This window comes from Anabrus simplex, chromosome 1 (assembly GCF_040414725.1).
Source record: "Anabrus simplex isolate iqAnaSimp1 chromosome 1, ASM4041472v1, whole genome shotgun sequence".
Lineage (NCBI taxonomy): Eukaryota > Metazoa > Arthropoda > Insecta > Orthoptera > Tettigoniidae > Anabrus > Anabrus simplex.
This window is the reverse complement of record NC_090265.1, coordinates 365,721,951-365,739,319: the sequence shown is the minus strand read 5'-3', so window position 1 is coordinate 365,739,319 and position 17,369 is coordinate 365,721,951. Positions and strand designations below refer to the sequence as shown.

Genomic DNA, 17,369 nt, shown 5'->3' with positions numbered 1-17,369 from the left:
ACAGCACGTGCCCATCCCCCGCCCTCATGTGTTTGTACCAACAATAAACAATTGATTGTTTCTCTGGCACCCTTACTTCCGATACCTGCTCATCCTCATGAACGCTTCCATTTTCGTTCTGATTAGTGTTATATTGAGGATGGTGCCCACTGCAGGAACTAATCTTCTAGCATGATAACACGCGTTTTTATGCCACTGAGGACAATTCAGCGTGCTCTACTCGGTGTATTCTTGCTACCTGGCCCATTAGATCTCCAGACCTCAGCCCATCGAGTATGTGTCGGATATCATAGGACGGCGCCTACGTCCAGTCCAGCCCCGGCAACGATTCTTGCCCAGCGACGCCAATAAGTACATCAAACGTAAGATACCGTACCCCGGAGAGACACTGGGCATTTGCACGGCAGGTTACGTGCCATAATTGCTGCATGCGTGGCCGTTCGGGGAGGTTTCACTTCCTATTTAAGTGTCTGCTGTATATGTTGCTTTTCATTTCCCATGAAATTTATGTTTGTTCTGTGTATACTACGTGTACTTCTACGAGATGTCCTTAAGTGCATTTCCATTAGTGTATATTTTCAGAACTTTGAGAATGCATAAACCCTAAAGTCACGACCTGAATTATATTTCACTTTTATACTCCGATTGATGTCCACTGAGTCACATTACTTTCTCAAAGACCGTGCATGTCTGATGCTTAAGTGCTGAAACTAATTTTAAATGTGCTATGAATCTTAATGCACTACAGGCCAAGATCATCCAGCATTCTGAACTTCGTCTACTTCTATTGGTCTTTCGGCTTCCTGATACTTAAGACATGTGGAGTTTCGCTATTGGCAGCGGATATCTACGAACTCAGCAAGGCACCCAGGGGAATCTTGTTTTCAGTACCAACCGAAAACTATTGCGTGGAGGTGAGTTATTCATATCACACGTTATTGTTTAATCTATCTCTTTAACATTTCCTAATATCTAGAATTTTTCTGGCTATTTTCAAAGGAGGGAGTCTACTTGCGGGATATACTTGACTAGATTATACAGTTTCTCCTTCTTCACAGGGTTTTATGTTATTATTAACTTAAATATGCACAATGTGCAAAATACAAACGCTATATTACATTAGGCCCTACTCTAGTCCTAGTTTTATTTATGTTTGTCTTTTACCACAGATAATTGCATGATATCTTTCACAGTGTTCGTTGCACAATTCACACACACACATTTTTCATTCGGGTGATGAAATCTCTTATTTTCGCAGAACTTGTGATGAAAACCATGTGTTGAATATCGCGTTATTATCTGTCGAAGCTTGTAATTTGCTTGTTTTCAATCATCCATCATTATAGCGTCTGTTGAATAAAAGTCGTTCCAGATATAGCTGCGTTTTTCTATGAGAATTTGAAATGTGTTCTCGTAAGCCTTAGTGTTTGGCAGGTTATCTGCATTCATAAAATTGTCATTTTGCCCCTTAAAACAGCATGCAATCATTAATCAATCAATCAATCAATCAATCAATCAATCAATCAATCAATCAATCAATCAATCAATCAATCAATCAATCAATCAATCATATACCTTCCTCGTAATATCAAGTACTCACTCTAAAAGTTACCCCATTCCGTGAGGCACATGGTGATGTACATTTTTTTCACTACGGCCATTTTTAATGTCCTGCTGAGGTATTTAAAAATACCTTCGAAAAGCCACACCCACTTTCTCGATGAATACCTTCGGAATTTCACTATATTTCATATTTTCACTTTTGAATTTTCGGCGGTTCCTGGTATACTGGTATGTGTTGTCATCGGTGGACAGTTTCCAGTGCATGCACTCAACTGTCTCTTGCTGGGACGAGAGACTAACCGACATGGTACCATACCACGGCGCCACCTATGTGCTATAGTGCACCACAGCGCCATCATGCGGTCAGTCGCAGAACTTAATGACTATACTACGTATTATAGAGACGTTAGAAGAGACTGTAGCAAGGTACAGACCAAATCAGCCGTCTGTCAAGTCAGTCTTATCTACTGTTGTCTTGATAGTCTGAAAATACTCATATACTATTGACATTTACAAATTTCAGTATATCATTTATATATTTAACTTTAGATGGTTTATTCCCAATGTATTTTACATGAGAAATATCCCTATTAATACAGGTATCATTCTTACATAACACAAAAATGTCATTTTGTCCCTTAAAACAGCAATCAATCAATCATATACGGTAACTTCCTTGTAATATCAAGTACTCATTCATGGAATTTTCCACACGCCGTGCCCTCCTTCGTTTCCGGGATTTTTCTGACAATTTTCTCATTATGCGCCGAAGCAACTGTCAGTACTTGTGTCTCGTATTCTATTAAATAGGATAAACTTACAGTGTACTTTCATTAAATCTTCTTTCTATTTTTAGAATCGTTGTATCTAATGTTGCATAATTTACTATCGGCCCATTGGATGAACAACAAACTGTTTATAGCTATTATTTTATGACCCTCAAAGCTCGTCAGCTAATTGAGTAACCATATAAACATCAATCTCCATAAGTTGATTCCTGTCCAGAGTCCAACATGTCCATCGTGTTTGCTCCCCAACTCTACACGCCCTGTACTTCAGTTAAGGGGATAAATGGAAGAGGGGCATAACTCAAAAGAAATTCGAAAAATTTTGTATGACAGAAGTGCAGAAAATCTGACCCATACCTATACATCACAGTAGTGCTGTTTGTTCCATAAGGTTTCCACATTTACCTACCACCTGGCTCCACCCAGCCCTTAATGCTTCCCTCTATGACCATCTCTAAGTAACTCCAGAGAAACAAATGTGAACTGATGAACGATATTACATTCTGTGTGAAATGAAGAGTGGATCTGAAATATCCTGATTGCTATGATTGGAGTAAATAAGGAGAAGTAGGCTAGCTCGATGTAATATGATTAGAAACTCAACCCTGTAGAGGGAGGTGTGAGTGTTAGCCCTCTACTCGTCTTTTAGGGTAAGCAAACTAGCTTGTCAATCATGTTGCTAGAAGCATGTAAGAGGGGAAGGAGATTGACAACACTGGAGAAGGCGGGGCTGTTAGATATTTTATTACCACCTTAAATCGCCATTCATAAAACAGCTATATTTTTGCTCGCAAGACTGAGTTTATTACAAGTATGTGCTGGTACTAGAATTAGTTAAGTCTGTGCTATAAATAATTCTTAAAGAAATTGAGCAACGCCCATTTTCCAAGTAAATATTTTCCAACAAAGTAACTTACCATTTCATAATTTCTTTATGATTTAATGAGTAATGACAAATAATGCACGCTTATCTTACAAATGATAATGAATTACTTCTATTACAGAACATTTAATTCTAGAGGAATATACTATAGAGACATTAGAAGAGACATTGTAGGGAGGTACAGATCAAATCAGCCGTCTTTCAAATCAGTCTTATCTACTGTTGTCTTGACAGTCTGGAAATACTAATATACAGTACAATTAACATTAATCTTCTTTTACAAATTCCAATATATCAGTTAGATATTCAACTTTAGATGGTTTGATCCTAATACGTTTTCCTATTAATACAGGTATCATTCTTTCCTTGTACCAAAAATTTGACGTATGGATACTGTCATCTTCATATTTCTGTTTATTACATTAAAGACTTAAAGAGCTTAAATGTTTCTACATTACATTACTTTAGCTTTTGGTAGTGTTACCAAGTTTTTGTGGTAGGTAGAGATGAAAGAAGGTGCGGGTGGTGAACAGGTCTCAGGCTACGAAGTTAAAATTAATTTAAAATTTAACAAGGTTATATTTTCTTTTCAAAATGCAGAAATAACAAAAATGGCAGGTACAGAGTAGCAAGGCAACAAAAGTACAATTACAGTATTTACAGGATTTGGGCTTCGAGCCCCGAACTCACAATTCTTGGGCAACTAGCCCAACTTTACCCCAAAACAAGATTTAACAGAGGGGCAGAAAACCCCATTTATGCCCAGGAGCACTTGCTCTAAATTACACAGAAAAGCCTCCTCGAGGCATACAACACTCAATTTTCGAGAAAGAGCCACTCGCTCTCAACTTTAAGCCTATCAAAGGCCACACCAAACTCCACCTTCAAGTTGTCCTCTAAGGACATAGACACAGGGGTAAAATACCCAACCTACTGAGGCCTATTAAGAGAGAAAAAGGTTAATTACATGACCTCTAAAATAACAGTTTGAGAGGAGGCGATCTGCACTCCTAATACATTTGGTTTAAAACCTAATCTGGCTCTAGGCCGCAAATGCAAGGGCTAATCCCATACTACGGAGGTGACTTTAGAAAAGAACAATTTACATTACATTAAGGAAGAATCGCTTGTGAGAAATAAGTTCACCTCAAAACAATATGAGAGGGAGCTCGAGAGGGTTAAGCACTCTCTATCCCAATACGTAGCTTAAAAGAGAATAGATACTAAGAGTCTTTACATTTTAGGGAAAGGTTACATGGTGAAAAAGCTTCGGACCCGCCCCGAGAGTTAAACTGCTGAGCTAGCAAGAAAAGAAGTTATTAAACGGCCATTACCTGGTTGCTGAACTGCTGCCCGAAGAAAGAGGCGCTTCTCGCCCCCTGCTATGTACTTTACACACTGAAAGATGGTAGAGAAGTGGCGCAGAGACCCTAAAATCAGCAGTTTATATGCTCTCGCGGAAAGTTCGAGGCGTTTCAGGAAAGAAAACACCCGCCCACAATCATTTTATTGGTTAGGGTTAAGCAGCATATCCAATTTGAAGAAGAAACCCCTTATTGGTCGTAAATTAATTAAAGAAATTCGGGATTGGCTAAATTCAAAACAAGGGGAAAGAAAGGGGAATACAGCCAACTTAAACAATACCAGAAAGAAATTTAACAAGAAACAAACTTTTGAAATAAAAATTTCTCCAAAAAACAGTTATTTCACCTTGCACTAGGGTGCACTATTGTAGTTCTTCAGTAGTGTCCTCTAGAAGAGAAAGTTCACACTTCTTACTACAAGCAAAACAAAAATACGTCGAAAACGACCCAGTTCAGAAACTATAAGATTTCCAAGTAGTGACATCTTCTGAGAAACTTGAAAATTAACACCTTAAATAAAGTTCAGACTTCCTCCAGTAGGGGAGTTTCAACAGGCGCAAAATTTGAATTAGCGGCGTGGAGGTGTACCGCCCGGTACAGACCTCCCCCCCCAAAAGTTCCTCCAAGGGGTAACACAGAAGAACATAAACTGTGTTTCGAAATAAGTTCCAAGTTATGATCTTGATATAGACATTAATTGCAGAAGCATTTATAAAAGTTTACTAAATTTGGTTTGATCCAGTTTCAAAATTCTTGTAGTAACTGTTGAAGTAATGTCTTTAGGTTTGTAGGAATTGAATTCAGAAGAAAAACTTTTAATACTTGAAAGTGAAGAAAATTTTCCTAAGTCCACCAAATATTACAGTAGAATTCCCAAGTGTAGTAATTGCTGATAGTAAATGTCCATGTAGTTGATTAAATTGGATGGCCAGACCGGCCGCTGCAGCTTGTGTCCAGAGGAGGCCGCTCGGACCCCTCAAGTACCCTGAGATACCGCTCGCCCGCACTATGAGAGGAGTAGAGGTGTTGAAGCACGCCGCGCCCGCGGTGAACGTATACAGGCTGCGGGCCGGGAGCAGATCGTGCGCCGCACATTAGCCTTGGCCGGAAGGAGGGCTCCGGCTCGCCGTACACAAGTTGGCCTCACTGGGGAAGGGCGGGCCCATACCCTGCCTCAGGAACGGTACGGCGCCGCGCTGCTGCGGGGGCACTGAAACATTAAAGCTCGGCGGCAGAATTTTGTTTGACCAGAATGTTTTTTAGGGTACAGTCTCAGTGGAGGAGATGAGTGGCCAGCGGCGTGGAGATATTTATTTCATTCCTCTAAGCCACTGTGTGTTGTGGAGCAGGAGACGGGAGCGTGGTAATGTCCGTGGCAAGGACAGGATGGCAGTTTAACTAATCGGGGGAGGTTTACAAAAAATAATTACACATAAAGGAAACAGCTCCCAAGGGCAGAAGGCCTTAAAAGTGAAACCCCTCAAAAAAAAATATATAACCTTCCTATTTCTTTTAAAATTATATGAAGCACGTTAACACAGAAATTATACAGGTTTCACCTGTGACAGGTGAACCCTAAATATCCTCTCGGTGGCTGGATTACTTAATAACAACGTAACCGGCGTAAGGAAATCGAGAATGACACACGGCCCATGAAATCTGGGGGCAAGCTTGCCCGCGGGAACAAAATTCTTGACCATTACTTGGTCGCCTACCTTCAAATTGGTGGGTCTCCGTCCACGATCATATCTTTCCCTAACCTTTTCATGAGACACTTTAAGATTGGCTTTAGCCTTCTTCCAAAGATCTTTAATGTTGTCCGGGTCTATTGTCTCCGGTAGAATGTCACTCAGAGACCAGAGGTTAGAGAGCGGCGTGTTGGGAACAAACTTGAACATCAAAGACGCTGGAGTAAATTTATGAGATTCATGAACCGCCGAATTCAAAGCAAAAGCTAACCAATGCAGGGACGTGTCCCACCTGGAATGATCTTCATGATGATAGGCAATAAGCGCGGACCTGAGATTACGATTAACCCGTTCAGCCAGAGATGGTTGAGGGTAATAAGCAGAAGTAGTTACATGAGAGATGGACAGGTCAAAACAGAATTTACGGAAAAGATTTGATGTGAAAGCCTTAGCATTATCAGACACAATATATTGACACGGACCAAAAGAAGCAAAGATAGAATTTAGACAAGTAATGGTGGACTGAGCGGTAGCCAGCTTAGTCGGAAATAACCAGGAAAATCTTGTAAAACCATCTACACATACAAGGATGAACTTGTTGGCATTTCCCTTTGACTGGGGGAAGGGTCCTACATAATCAATATACAGGCGTTCCATGGGGCGCGACGCTTGATGAGAAGACAACAGGCCTACCTTGGTGGACATGGTTGGTTTACTAAGCAAACAGAATTTACAAGCCTTTACTAGTTCACGGATTTCACCGTCCATACCTTTCCAGATGAACATTTCACGAATCTTTTCACGAGTTTTAAAGATTCCAAGATGCCCCCCTAATGGGGTCTCATGATATTACTTGAAGATCATAGGTACAGGAACAGCTGGAACGACAACCTTCATCATCTGATCATGCCTCGAAGGGCAACATAGAACACCATTCCTCAGCACATAAGGGACGACATGTTCCCCAGAAGAAAGGGTTTCCATTATCGGAGCCAGCGTCGGATCTTCACGTTGGTATTTCTCGATATCCCTAAAGAGCATGGGAGCATCTGTTAAGATGGCATTAACCTCAGATAGTATGGACTCGGGAGGAGATGAACTATCGACCGGTTCATGGGTCTCGACGTCGTTGGAAAACATACGGCTGAGTCCATCGGCAACAACATTTTCGGTCCCTCTGATATGCCTGACATCGAATTGGAAGGCAGAAATTCGGATGGCCCAACGGGCTATACGACCAGTACGACGCGGCCTACCTAACACCCAGCTTAAGGCTTGATTATCTGTCTCCAGGTCGAATTTGACATGTTCCAGATAGAGGCGGAACTTTTCTAAGGCAAATAATACTGCCAAACCTTCGAGCTCATATATAGAATACTTGGCTTCTTGAGCCGATAGAGTCCTAAATGCATAGGCGATGGGTCGCCTCCCTAGTTCAGTCTCTTGAAGAAGGACTGCAGCTACTGCCGACGACGACGCGTCGGTTTGGACGATGAATTTCTTTGAGAAATCAGGCATAGCAAGGATAGGGGCATTACAGAGAGCTAATTTAAGATCTTCAAAAGCGGCTTGTTGAGAAGGTCCCCACTCAAATTTGATGCCTTTTCTACGAAGAAGGTTTAAGGGGGCCGCTCTATTAGCAAAGTTAGGAATAAACTTCCTGAAGAAATTCACTATACCAATGAACCTGGCGATACCTTTGATGTCCTTGGGAGGTTTAAAATCACGGATGGCCTGTGTTCTAGAATGATCGACGGCAACACCATCAGGTGACACAATATGCCCTAGGAATGACATAGAGGGCTTAGCAAAGGCAACCTTGGACAACTTGACAGTTAACCCAGCCTTACGAAGGCGATTGAGAACTTCTCGCAGATGATCTAGATGTTCTTCAAAGGTCTCCGAAAATACGACGACATCATCCAAGTAGTGATACAAGTACTCAAATTTGATGTCGGAGAAGACCCTATCTATCAGCCTAGTGAGTACAGCTGCTCCCGTGGGGAGCCCGAAAGGCACGCGGTTGTATTCATACAAATTCCAATCCGTGGCAAATGCTGTAAGATGTTTAGACTCTTCCGCTAGAGGAATTTGATTATAGGCCTGATTCAAGTCCAAGATAGTAAAGAACTTGGCCTTACGAAACCATGAAAAATAAGAATGAAGGTCAGGAAGGGGCACAGATTGTAACACCACCTTCCGATTGAGAGCCCTATAATCAATGACAGGCCTGAAGCCACCTTGGGGTTTCGGGACTAGAAAAATAGGTGAAGAATACGCCGACTTAGAGGGCCTAATGATACCATCCTTCAACATCTGATCGATGATTTCTTTCAGGGCCTTCATTTTAGGTGGAGATAGCCTATATGGCGGAAAACGGACAGGAATCGAATCCGTGACCTCAATTTTGTATTCAATAAGGTCAGTAACACCAAGAGTATCAGAGAACACCTCTGGAAACGACTGACACAACTTACGAATACTATCAGCCTGATCCTCAGGTAGATGTCTAAGGTCTAACAACATCTCATCCTGGGTAGGCGAAATAGATGAACATGATGCAGAATTACATTTTAACAAGGGGATTTTACAATTGGAAGCAAATTTGAAAGTGCACGGCCTACTCTGAAGATCGAGCACAAGACCAGTGTAAGAAATGAAGTCAGCTCCCAATATAATGGGGCAAGACAAGTGCTTGGCCACAAACAGTTTAATTTTCCATGTAAATTTAAAAATGCTGATTTTGACATTTACAGAACCTAGAATTTCTAATGGAGATGAATTTGCCGAAACATATTGAACAGGAGATGAGCCATAGTCAGGTAGTTTACACACAGATTTCAATTTTGAATACCATTCAGCCGAAATAATAGAACAAACACTGCCTGAATCTAATAGAACTGTTATAGGCTCATTATTTAACTCAATTTTGAGAAAGGGGACCGGTGCGTGGGTATCCGCCGCAATCCTAAGACACTCTTTGGGGCATTCAAAAGATGGGTTAGCAGATTGAACATTCCCTGAATTTTCGATCTGTTTACCAGGGGCTGAGCCTCGGAAAGATGGATTAGTCGACTCAGCCGAAGCCACTAGTCACTTTTTATTATTGGCATTGGTGGAATTTGCACCAGAGGTTGAGCAGGAGGGGGTGCTATTTGAATTTGGGCAATTCTTGGCGATATGTGAGAAAGCCCCACATTTAAAACAGCCTTGTGATGAGCCAGCTCCATTATTTGCCCTACTAGTTTTGACCAATGGACATTTATTGCGAAGATGGTCAGGCGACCCGCAAGCATAACATTTACGGGGTGTGACTGGTCGGCGAGGTGGAGGCCGAGTATTACTAAACGAAGGAGGGGGTTCTTTCGCGACACGCAAGGAATCGGCGTATCTAACTCCTTCCGCTGAGATGGCCAATGCTTCCAGTTCAGAGAAGGTTTGCGGGCACGCCGCGAAACACAAATATGACCTATAAGATGGTGAAATGCCTACCACAATAGCCTGTACAATCTGATCCTCAGGGAAGTGAAGAGCAAACACCCTAGTATAGAACTTAATGTCTTGTATGAAATCAGCCAGATTTTCATCCAATCTCTGTACTCGATAATAGTACTTCTGAATCAGAGATGACCTCGCGCGAGCAGGAATAAAATTTGCAAGCAGATGTGCATGAAAATCTTCAATAGATGACTGTTCGGCAATGGCTCTTACTATTTTATCTGAGAGAATACCAATTGCATAAGGATAAATTATCTGTAAAATTTGACACGGAGAAAGAGAAAAAACAAGGGCATGATCTTGAAATTCAACTAAAAACCTTAAGAATGAAATAACTTCACTGGTGGTATTAACAGAAAACTTAGAGATACCTCTGAGCAACATTGCTAATGGATGAGGCAAGCTGCTGAACCCAGGTGACATAGTAAGTAAAGGTTTCAGTGGCAAGGAAGTTAGTTCAGAACGTACATTATTCAACGACGTACGGCGTTCAGATTCGTTGTCCAATGGGGCAGAGGTAGTTTGAGCTCCAACGGTTTTCCTATTGACTTCTCCCTTAGGAGGCTCTTCCTCGCTACCTACATTCACCGTAGCGGGTTGATCAGTTTTGGGAGGAGCTTCCCCAGTTAACAATTGACTGACCTTACTAGATAATTCAGAAATATTTTCAAGCACCGTACTAGCTTCCTTCCTCTGAACGTCATTCAACTTCAGAGACAACAGATCGTTAACTCTATTTGAAAAATGAAATAGCCTGGCTTGCACACGCTTAATTTGATTAGGAGAAGGATCATTTTCGTCAAAAAAACTAACTACAGATGCTAGCCCAGTAATATTCTCGATGATCGTGGAAAGAGAGTCGTCAATTTCTTTCTCTCCCAAAGTGGGGATGGAAATGGGCAAATCAAGGGACTCTCTAAGCTTGTTTGTGTCTACTGCAACCGTGCCTCCAGATTGCACATTTCTGATAGTTAACTCATAGATCAACTCCTCCTTGCGCAAATAGTTAAGATGGAGAACATCGCGAGGGCCGGGCATGATGACAGAACAATTTTGAAACAGGACAAATCAAAAATTCCAGCAACTGAGAAAATTGTTAGAGTTCGGATCAAAGCAATGTTTAGCCGTCAAAAGGGGCTAAATTGAGACCCATTCAACCGCGCTCTGCTACCACTTGTTACCAAGTTTTTGTGGTAGGTAGAGATGAAAGAAGGTGCGGGTGGTAAACAGGTCTCAGGCTACGAAGTTAAAATTAATTTAAAATTTAACAAGGTTATATTTTCTTTTCAAAATGCAGAAATAACAAAAATGGCAGGTACAGAGTAGCAAGGCAACAAAAGTACAATTACAGTATTTACAGGATTTGGGCTTCGAGCCCCGAACTCACAATTCTTGGGCAACTAGCCCAACTTTACCCCAAAACAAGATTTAACAGAGGGGCAGAAAACCCCATTTATGCCCAGGAGCACTTGCTCTAAATTACACAGAAAAGCCTCCTCGAGGCATACAACACTCAATTTTCGAGAAAGAGCCACTCGCTCTCAACTTTAAGCCTATCAAAGGCCACACCAAACTCCACCTTCAAGTTGTCCTCTAAGGACATAGACACAGGGGTAAAATACCCAACCTACTGAGGCCTATTAAGAGAGAAAAAGGTTAATTACATGACCTCTAAAACAACAGTTTGAGAGGAGGCGATCTGCACTCCTAATACATTTGGTTTAAAACCTAATCTGGCTCTAGGCCGCAAATGCAAGGGCTAATCCCATACTACGGAGGTGACTTTAGAAAAGAACAATTTACATTACATTAAGGAAGAATCGGTTGTGAGAAATAAGTTCACCTCAAAACAATATGAGAGGGAGCTCGAGAGGGTTAAGCACTCTCTATCCCAATACGTAGCTTAAAAGAGAATAGATACTAAGAGTCTTTACATTTTAGGGAAAGGTTACATGGTGAAAAAGCTTCGGACCCGCCCCGAGAGTTAAACTGCTGAGCTAGCAAGAAAAGAAGTTATTAAACGGCCATTACCTGGTTGCTGAACTGCTGCCCGAAGAAAGAGGCGCTTCCTGCCCCCTGCTATGTACTTTACACACTGAAAGATGGTAGAGAAGTGGCGCAGAGACCCTAAAATCAGCAGTTTATATACTCTCGCGGAAAGTTCGAGGCGTTTCAGGAAAGAAAACACCCGCCCACAATCATTTTATTGGTTAGGGTTAAGCAGCATATCCAATTTGAAGAAGAAACCCCTTATTGGTCGTAAATTAATTAAAGAAATTCGGGATTGGCTAAATTCAAAACAAGGGGAAAGAAAGGGGAATACAGCCAACTTAAACAATACCAGAAAGAAATTTAACAAGAAACAAACTTTTGAAATAAAAATTTCTCCAAAAAACAGTTCTTTCACCTTGCACTAGAGTGCACTATTGTAGTTCTTCAGTAGTGTCCTCTAGAAGAGAAAGTTCACACTTCTTACTACAAGCAAAACAAAAATACGTCGAAAACGACCCAGTTCAGAAACTATAAGATTTCCAAGTAGTGACATCTTCTGAGAAACTTGAAAATTAACACCTTAAATAAAGTTCAGACTTCCTCCAGTAGGGGAGTTTCAACAGGCGCAAAATTTGAATTAGCGGCGTGGAGGTGTACCGCCCGGTACAGGTAGTGAAGACATGATTTTGCTCAAAACTGAAGTCCAATCTGTTATGATGGTAGCCATATCTGAAATAAAAAGGTTTTTGTCTGCAGACCCCTCTGATATCTGCATCATCCTTGGAATACCAAGCGCCACTTTCATCTTTCGCTACACAGATATTCGCTATGATCTTCACTTAAATCATAAGAATCACTGTCCACGATGGTAGGTGTTTTTATTTTATTTTTTATTTTTTTGCGTCGCACCAACACAGATATGTCTTATGGCGACGATGGGATGGGAAACGTCTAGGAATGGGAAGGAAACGGCCATGGCCTTAATTAAGGTAAAACCCCAGCATTTGCCTGGTGCGAAAATGGGAAACCACGGAAAACCATTTTCAGGGCTGCCGACAGTGGGGTTCCAACCCACTATCTCCCGATTACTGGATACTGGCCGCACTTAAGCGACTGCAGCTATCGAGCTCGGTGGTAGGTGTGTTCACCATTTACTCTGTTTACATTCAAGCGCTCGCAGCTTAGACTGGGAGATATTTGGATGAAAAGTGCAACACAAAATAAGAAATAACATGTCATATATTGATGACTCAAGGTTCTTTGGTTGTCTTATAGAATTGCTGTTAAATAGTGCAGATAACCGATTTCCAGAAAAGGGGTGTAACCTGACTTACTCTCCTCTTTCATCCAGCCCCTTAATTTTTAAGATTCGGAGTTTTGTTCATCAAGCTCTTCTATTACTTCAACGGCAAGATGTGCTTAGGACACATTTCTTTCCTATCTCCTGTCAGTCTTGCATAGGCAGTCATGTATAGTCAGTCTTGTATAGTCAGTCGTTAATCATGAATTGTCTGTCTTGAGTTGGCAGTTGTGTCGGGAGTCGTCACTCGTAAAGTAACCTGCACCTACTTCAGTTCGTTCCTTAGCCGATGTGGCATTTTAAAATTAAGTGTGTTTCTACTGATTGTCTACCCCAAGGTGTTCCAGATGTAAAAATTGGATATATTTCAGGAGCCTTGGTGGGGGATGGGATGATTGGAAGGGATAGACAAGGAAGAGGGAAGGAAGCGGCCGTGGCCTTAAGTTAGGTACCATCCCGGCATTTGCCTGGAGGAGAAGTGGGGAAACCACAGAAAACCACTTCCAGGATGGGTGAGGTGGGAATCGAACCCACCTCTACTCAGTTGACCTCCCGAGGCTGAGTGGACCCCGTTCCAGTCCTCGTACCACTTTTCAAATTTCGCGGCATAGCCGGGAATCGAACCTGGGCCTCCGGGGCTGGTACATTTCTACATTTTGAAAATTATTGAACCTTAGCTAGGTTTAAAGTTTCCTTACAAACCTGCTGTGAACTCCATAGATTTGACCGATGATTGTTAATTTCTCAAAGATGCATTAATGACCGCGTCCTAGTTCGATTATAGCATCGCCCTTTTGAAATATTTCAAAATGACTGATGATGTGGTCGTTGGTATTTTCAGGTGGAGCGGTTCCTGACACAGGTCATCTCCGACGAGATAGCGCTCACAGGTCTCAACTTCTTCCCAGTCACTCGGACGATTTTGCTCACGGTAAATATGGTTCATTTTCTGCCCTCTTTAGAAAATAATTGCAGAAATAGACCCAGAATTCTTTAATACTCCCGCCATAAACGATGATGAATGGAAATAAGACAATTTAGGTTACACTACCTCTACAGGAGGGAGTAATTCACTCGTGTCTGTAATAAGAAAGGTTTCACCAGGTATCCAGTGACAGTGTTTGTGAAATCTGCGGCTCACAATGTTCACTATACCACCAGTTCGACTGCACACAGAGAACACTATATTCTCGTTATGCAGTCCGGCTCCATGGCTAAATGGTTAGCGTGTTCGCCTTTGGTCACAGGGGTCCCGGGTTCGATTCCCGGCAGGGTCGGGAATTTTAATCATCATTGGTTAATTTCCCTGGCACGGGGGCTGGGTGTACGTGTTGTCTTCATCATCATTTCATCCTCATCACGACGCGCAGGTCGCCTACGGGTGTCAAATCAAAAGACCTGCATCTGGCGAGCCGAACCCGTCCTGGGATTTCCCGGCACTAAAAGCCATGCCATTTCATTTCTCGTTATACAAAAGATCAAACCGTATACTGACAGTGTAATTTCTATATTTTCAAATCATATGTACACATCCATAACTTATATATATATATATATATATAATAAGAGTTTTTGTCTGTACATAGCTCAGAATTTAAAAAGAATAATATTTCTGTACCGGTCGTGTGCACAGTAACAAGGAAATGCACTTTTTTAAATTTTCAGTCATGTCTGTCTGTCTGTCTGTCTGTCTGTCTGTCTGTCTGTCTGTCTGTCTGTCTGTCTGTCTGTCTGTCTGTCTGTCTGTCTGTCTGTCTGTCTGTCTGTCTGTCTGTCTGTCTGTCTGTCTGTACGGGCATCACGAGAAAATGGCTGAAGAAATAGAGAAAGAAATAGAGTTAGAAATGGCTGTGAAAGTAAGGAGAAATTGAAGGAACTTCTAGAAAATTGAATCTAGCAAAGTAGGCAGCTAAGGATAACATGATGGCAAGAATAATTGGCAGTCATACAAGTTTTAGTGAAAAATGGAAGAGTATGTATAGGTACTTTAAGGCAGAAACAGGTTCCAAGAAGGACATTCCAGGAATAATTAACGAACAAGGGGAGTGTGTATCTGAGGATCTTCAAAACGGAGAAGTATTCAGTCAGCAGTATGTAAAGATTGTTGGTTACAAGGATAATGTCCAGATAGAGGAGGTTATTAATGCTAGAGAAGTATTAAAATTTACATATGATAACAATGACATTTACAGGTAGATACAAAATTTGAAAACTAGTAAAGCAGCTGGAATTGATAAGATTTCTGGGGATATACTAAAGACAATGGGTTGGGATATAGTACGGTACCATATCTGAAATACATTTTTTATTATTGTTTGGTCAAAGGAGCTATACCAGATGAATGGACAGTTGCTATAGTAGACCCTGTGTATAAAGGAAAGGGTGATAGACATAAAGCTGAAAATTACAGGGCAGTAAGTTTGACGTGCATTGTATGGAAGCTTTGGGAAGGCATTCTTTCTGATTATATTAGACATGTTTGCGAAATTAATAACTGGTTCGATAGAAGGCAGTTCGGTTTTAGGAAAGGTTATTCCACTGAAGCTCAACTTGTAGGATTCCAGCAAGATATAGCAGATATCTTGGATTCTGGAGGTCAAATGGACTGTATCGCGGTTGACCTGTCTAAAGCATTTGATAGGGAGGATCATGGGAGACTACTGGCGAAAATGAGTGCAATTGGACTAGACAAAAGAGTGACTGAATGGGTTGCTATATTTCTAGAAAATAGATCTCAGAGAATTAGAGTAGGCGAAGCTTTAACTGGCCCTGTAATAATTAAAAGGAGAATTCCTCAAGGCAGTGTTTTTGGACCTTTATGTTTTCGTATATATATATAAATGATATGAGTAAAGGAGTGGAATCAGAGGTAAGGCTTTTTGCGGATGATGTTATTCTCTAAAGAGTAATAAACAATTTACAAGATTGTGAGCAACTGCAACGTGACCTCGATAATGTTGTGAGATGGACAGCAGGCAATGGTATGTTGATAAACTGGGTTAAAAGTCAGGTTGTGAATTTCACAAATAGGAAAAGTCCTCTGAGTTTTTATTACTGCGTTGATGGGGTGGGAGTAATATAAGGAAAGATCTTCATTGGGGTAATCACATAAATGGGATTGTAAATAAAGTGTACATATCTCTGCACATGGTTATGAGGGTGTTTAGGGGTTGTAGTAAGGATGTAAAGGAGAGGGCATATAAGTCTCTGGTAAGACCTCAACTAGAGTACGGTTCCTGTGTATGGGACCCTCACCAGGATTACCTGATTCAAGAACTGGAAAGAATCCAAAGAAAAGCAGCCTGATTTGTTCTGGGTGATTTCCGACAAAAGAGTAGCGTTACAAAAATGTTGCAAAGTTTGGGTTGGGAAGAATTGAGAGAAAGAAGGCGAGCTGCTCGACTAAGTGGTATGTTCCGAGCTGTCAGCGGAGAGATGGCGTGGAATTACATTAGTAGACGAATAAGTTTGAGTGGCGTTTATAAAAGTAGGCAGGATCACAATATGAAGATAAAGTTGGAATTCAAGAGGACAAACTGGGGCAGATATTCATTTATATGAAGGGGAGTTAGGGATTGAAATAACTTACCAAGGGAAATGTTCAATAAATTTCCAAATCCTTTGAAATCATTTAGGAAAAGGCTGGGAAAACAACAGATAGGGAATCTGCCACCTGGGCGACTAAATGCAGATCAGTATTGATTGATTGATTGATTGATTGATTGATTGATTGATTGATTGATTGATTGATTGATTGATTGATTGATTGATTGATTGATTGATTGATTGATTGAAAATCGGTGTGTAAAGTAGAAGAATGATGCACTACAATCGTATTTCATACAACTTGAAAACTACTGAAGATATTTGAACCAAACTTTATATTTAGCATCCACCTGTCCAAGGGTAGGTTTTAAGGTCAATAACATTTCAAATTCCCGGAATGGAGTGGGATTTTATAGGGAAACGAATTGGTGATTTTACTCTGCCACAAAATATAAAGTACAAGACCAACCTGACTGGAAATCGACAAAACTTGATGGAAATCCAATTCTACTTTTTCTTCTCATGTGCATTTTTTCACGTGAGGATTATTAAGGGAGATATCATGAAAGGTCGGTTTCTCAGGCTTAGTCCAGCGGACATAGCCCAAAAGGTGTTATACGTGGAGCAGATTCCTTTATCGATATATATAAAACTAGCAAGATACCCGTGCTTCGCTACGGTATTATAATGAAATTTATAATTGAATGCTTAACGTTTTATATATAATCCGCCGAAATTCGCGATCTG

At 41.1% G+C, this 17,369-nt stretch overlaps 1 protein-coding gene across 1 annotated transcript in view; it reads left to right on the top strand.

Moving 5' to 3' along the window:
- Positions 1 to 17,369, top strand: part of LOC137498914 (gustatory receptor for sugar taste 64f-like) — a 90,093-nt gene that overhangs the window by 55,873 nt on the left and 16,851 nt on the right. Inside the window, exons 5-6 of the mRNA XM_068226730.1 lie at positions 749 to 914; positions 13,918 to 14,007. Coding sequence (XP_068082831.1) covers positions 749 to 914; positions 13,918 to 14,007 — 256 coding nt within the window. The remainder of the gene's footprint in view (positions 1 to 748; positions 915 to 13,917; positions 14,008 to 17,369) is intronic.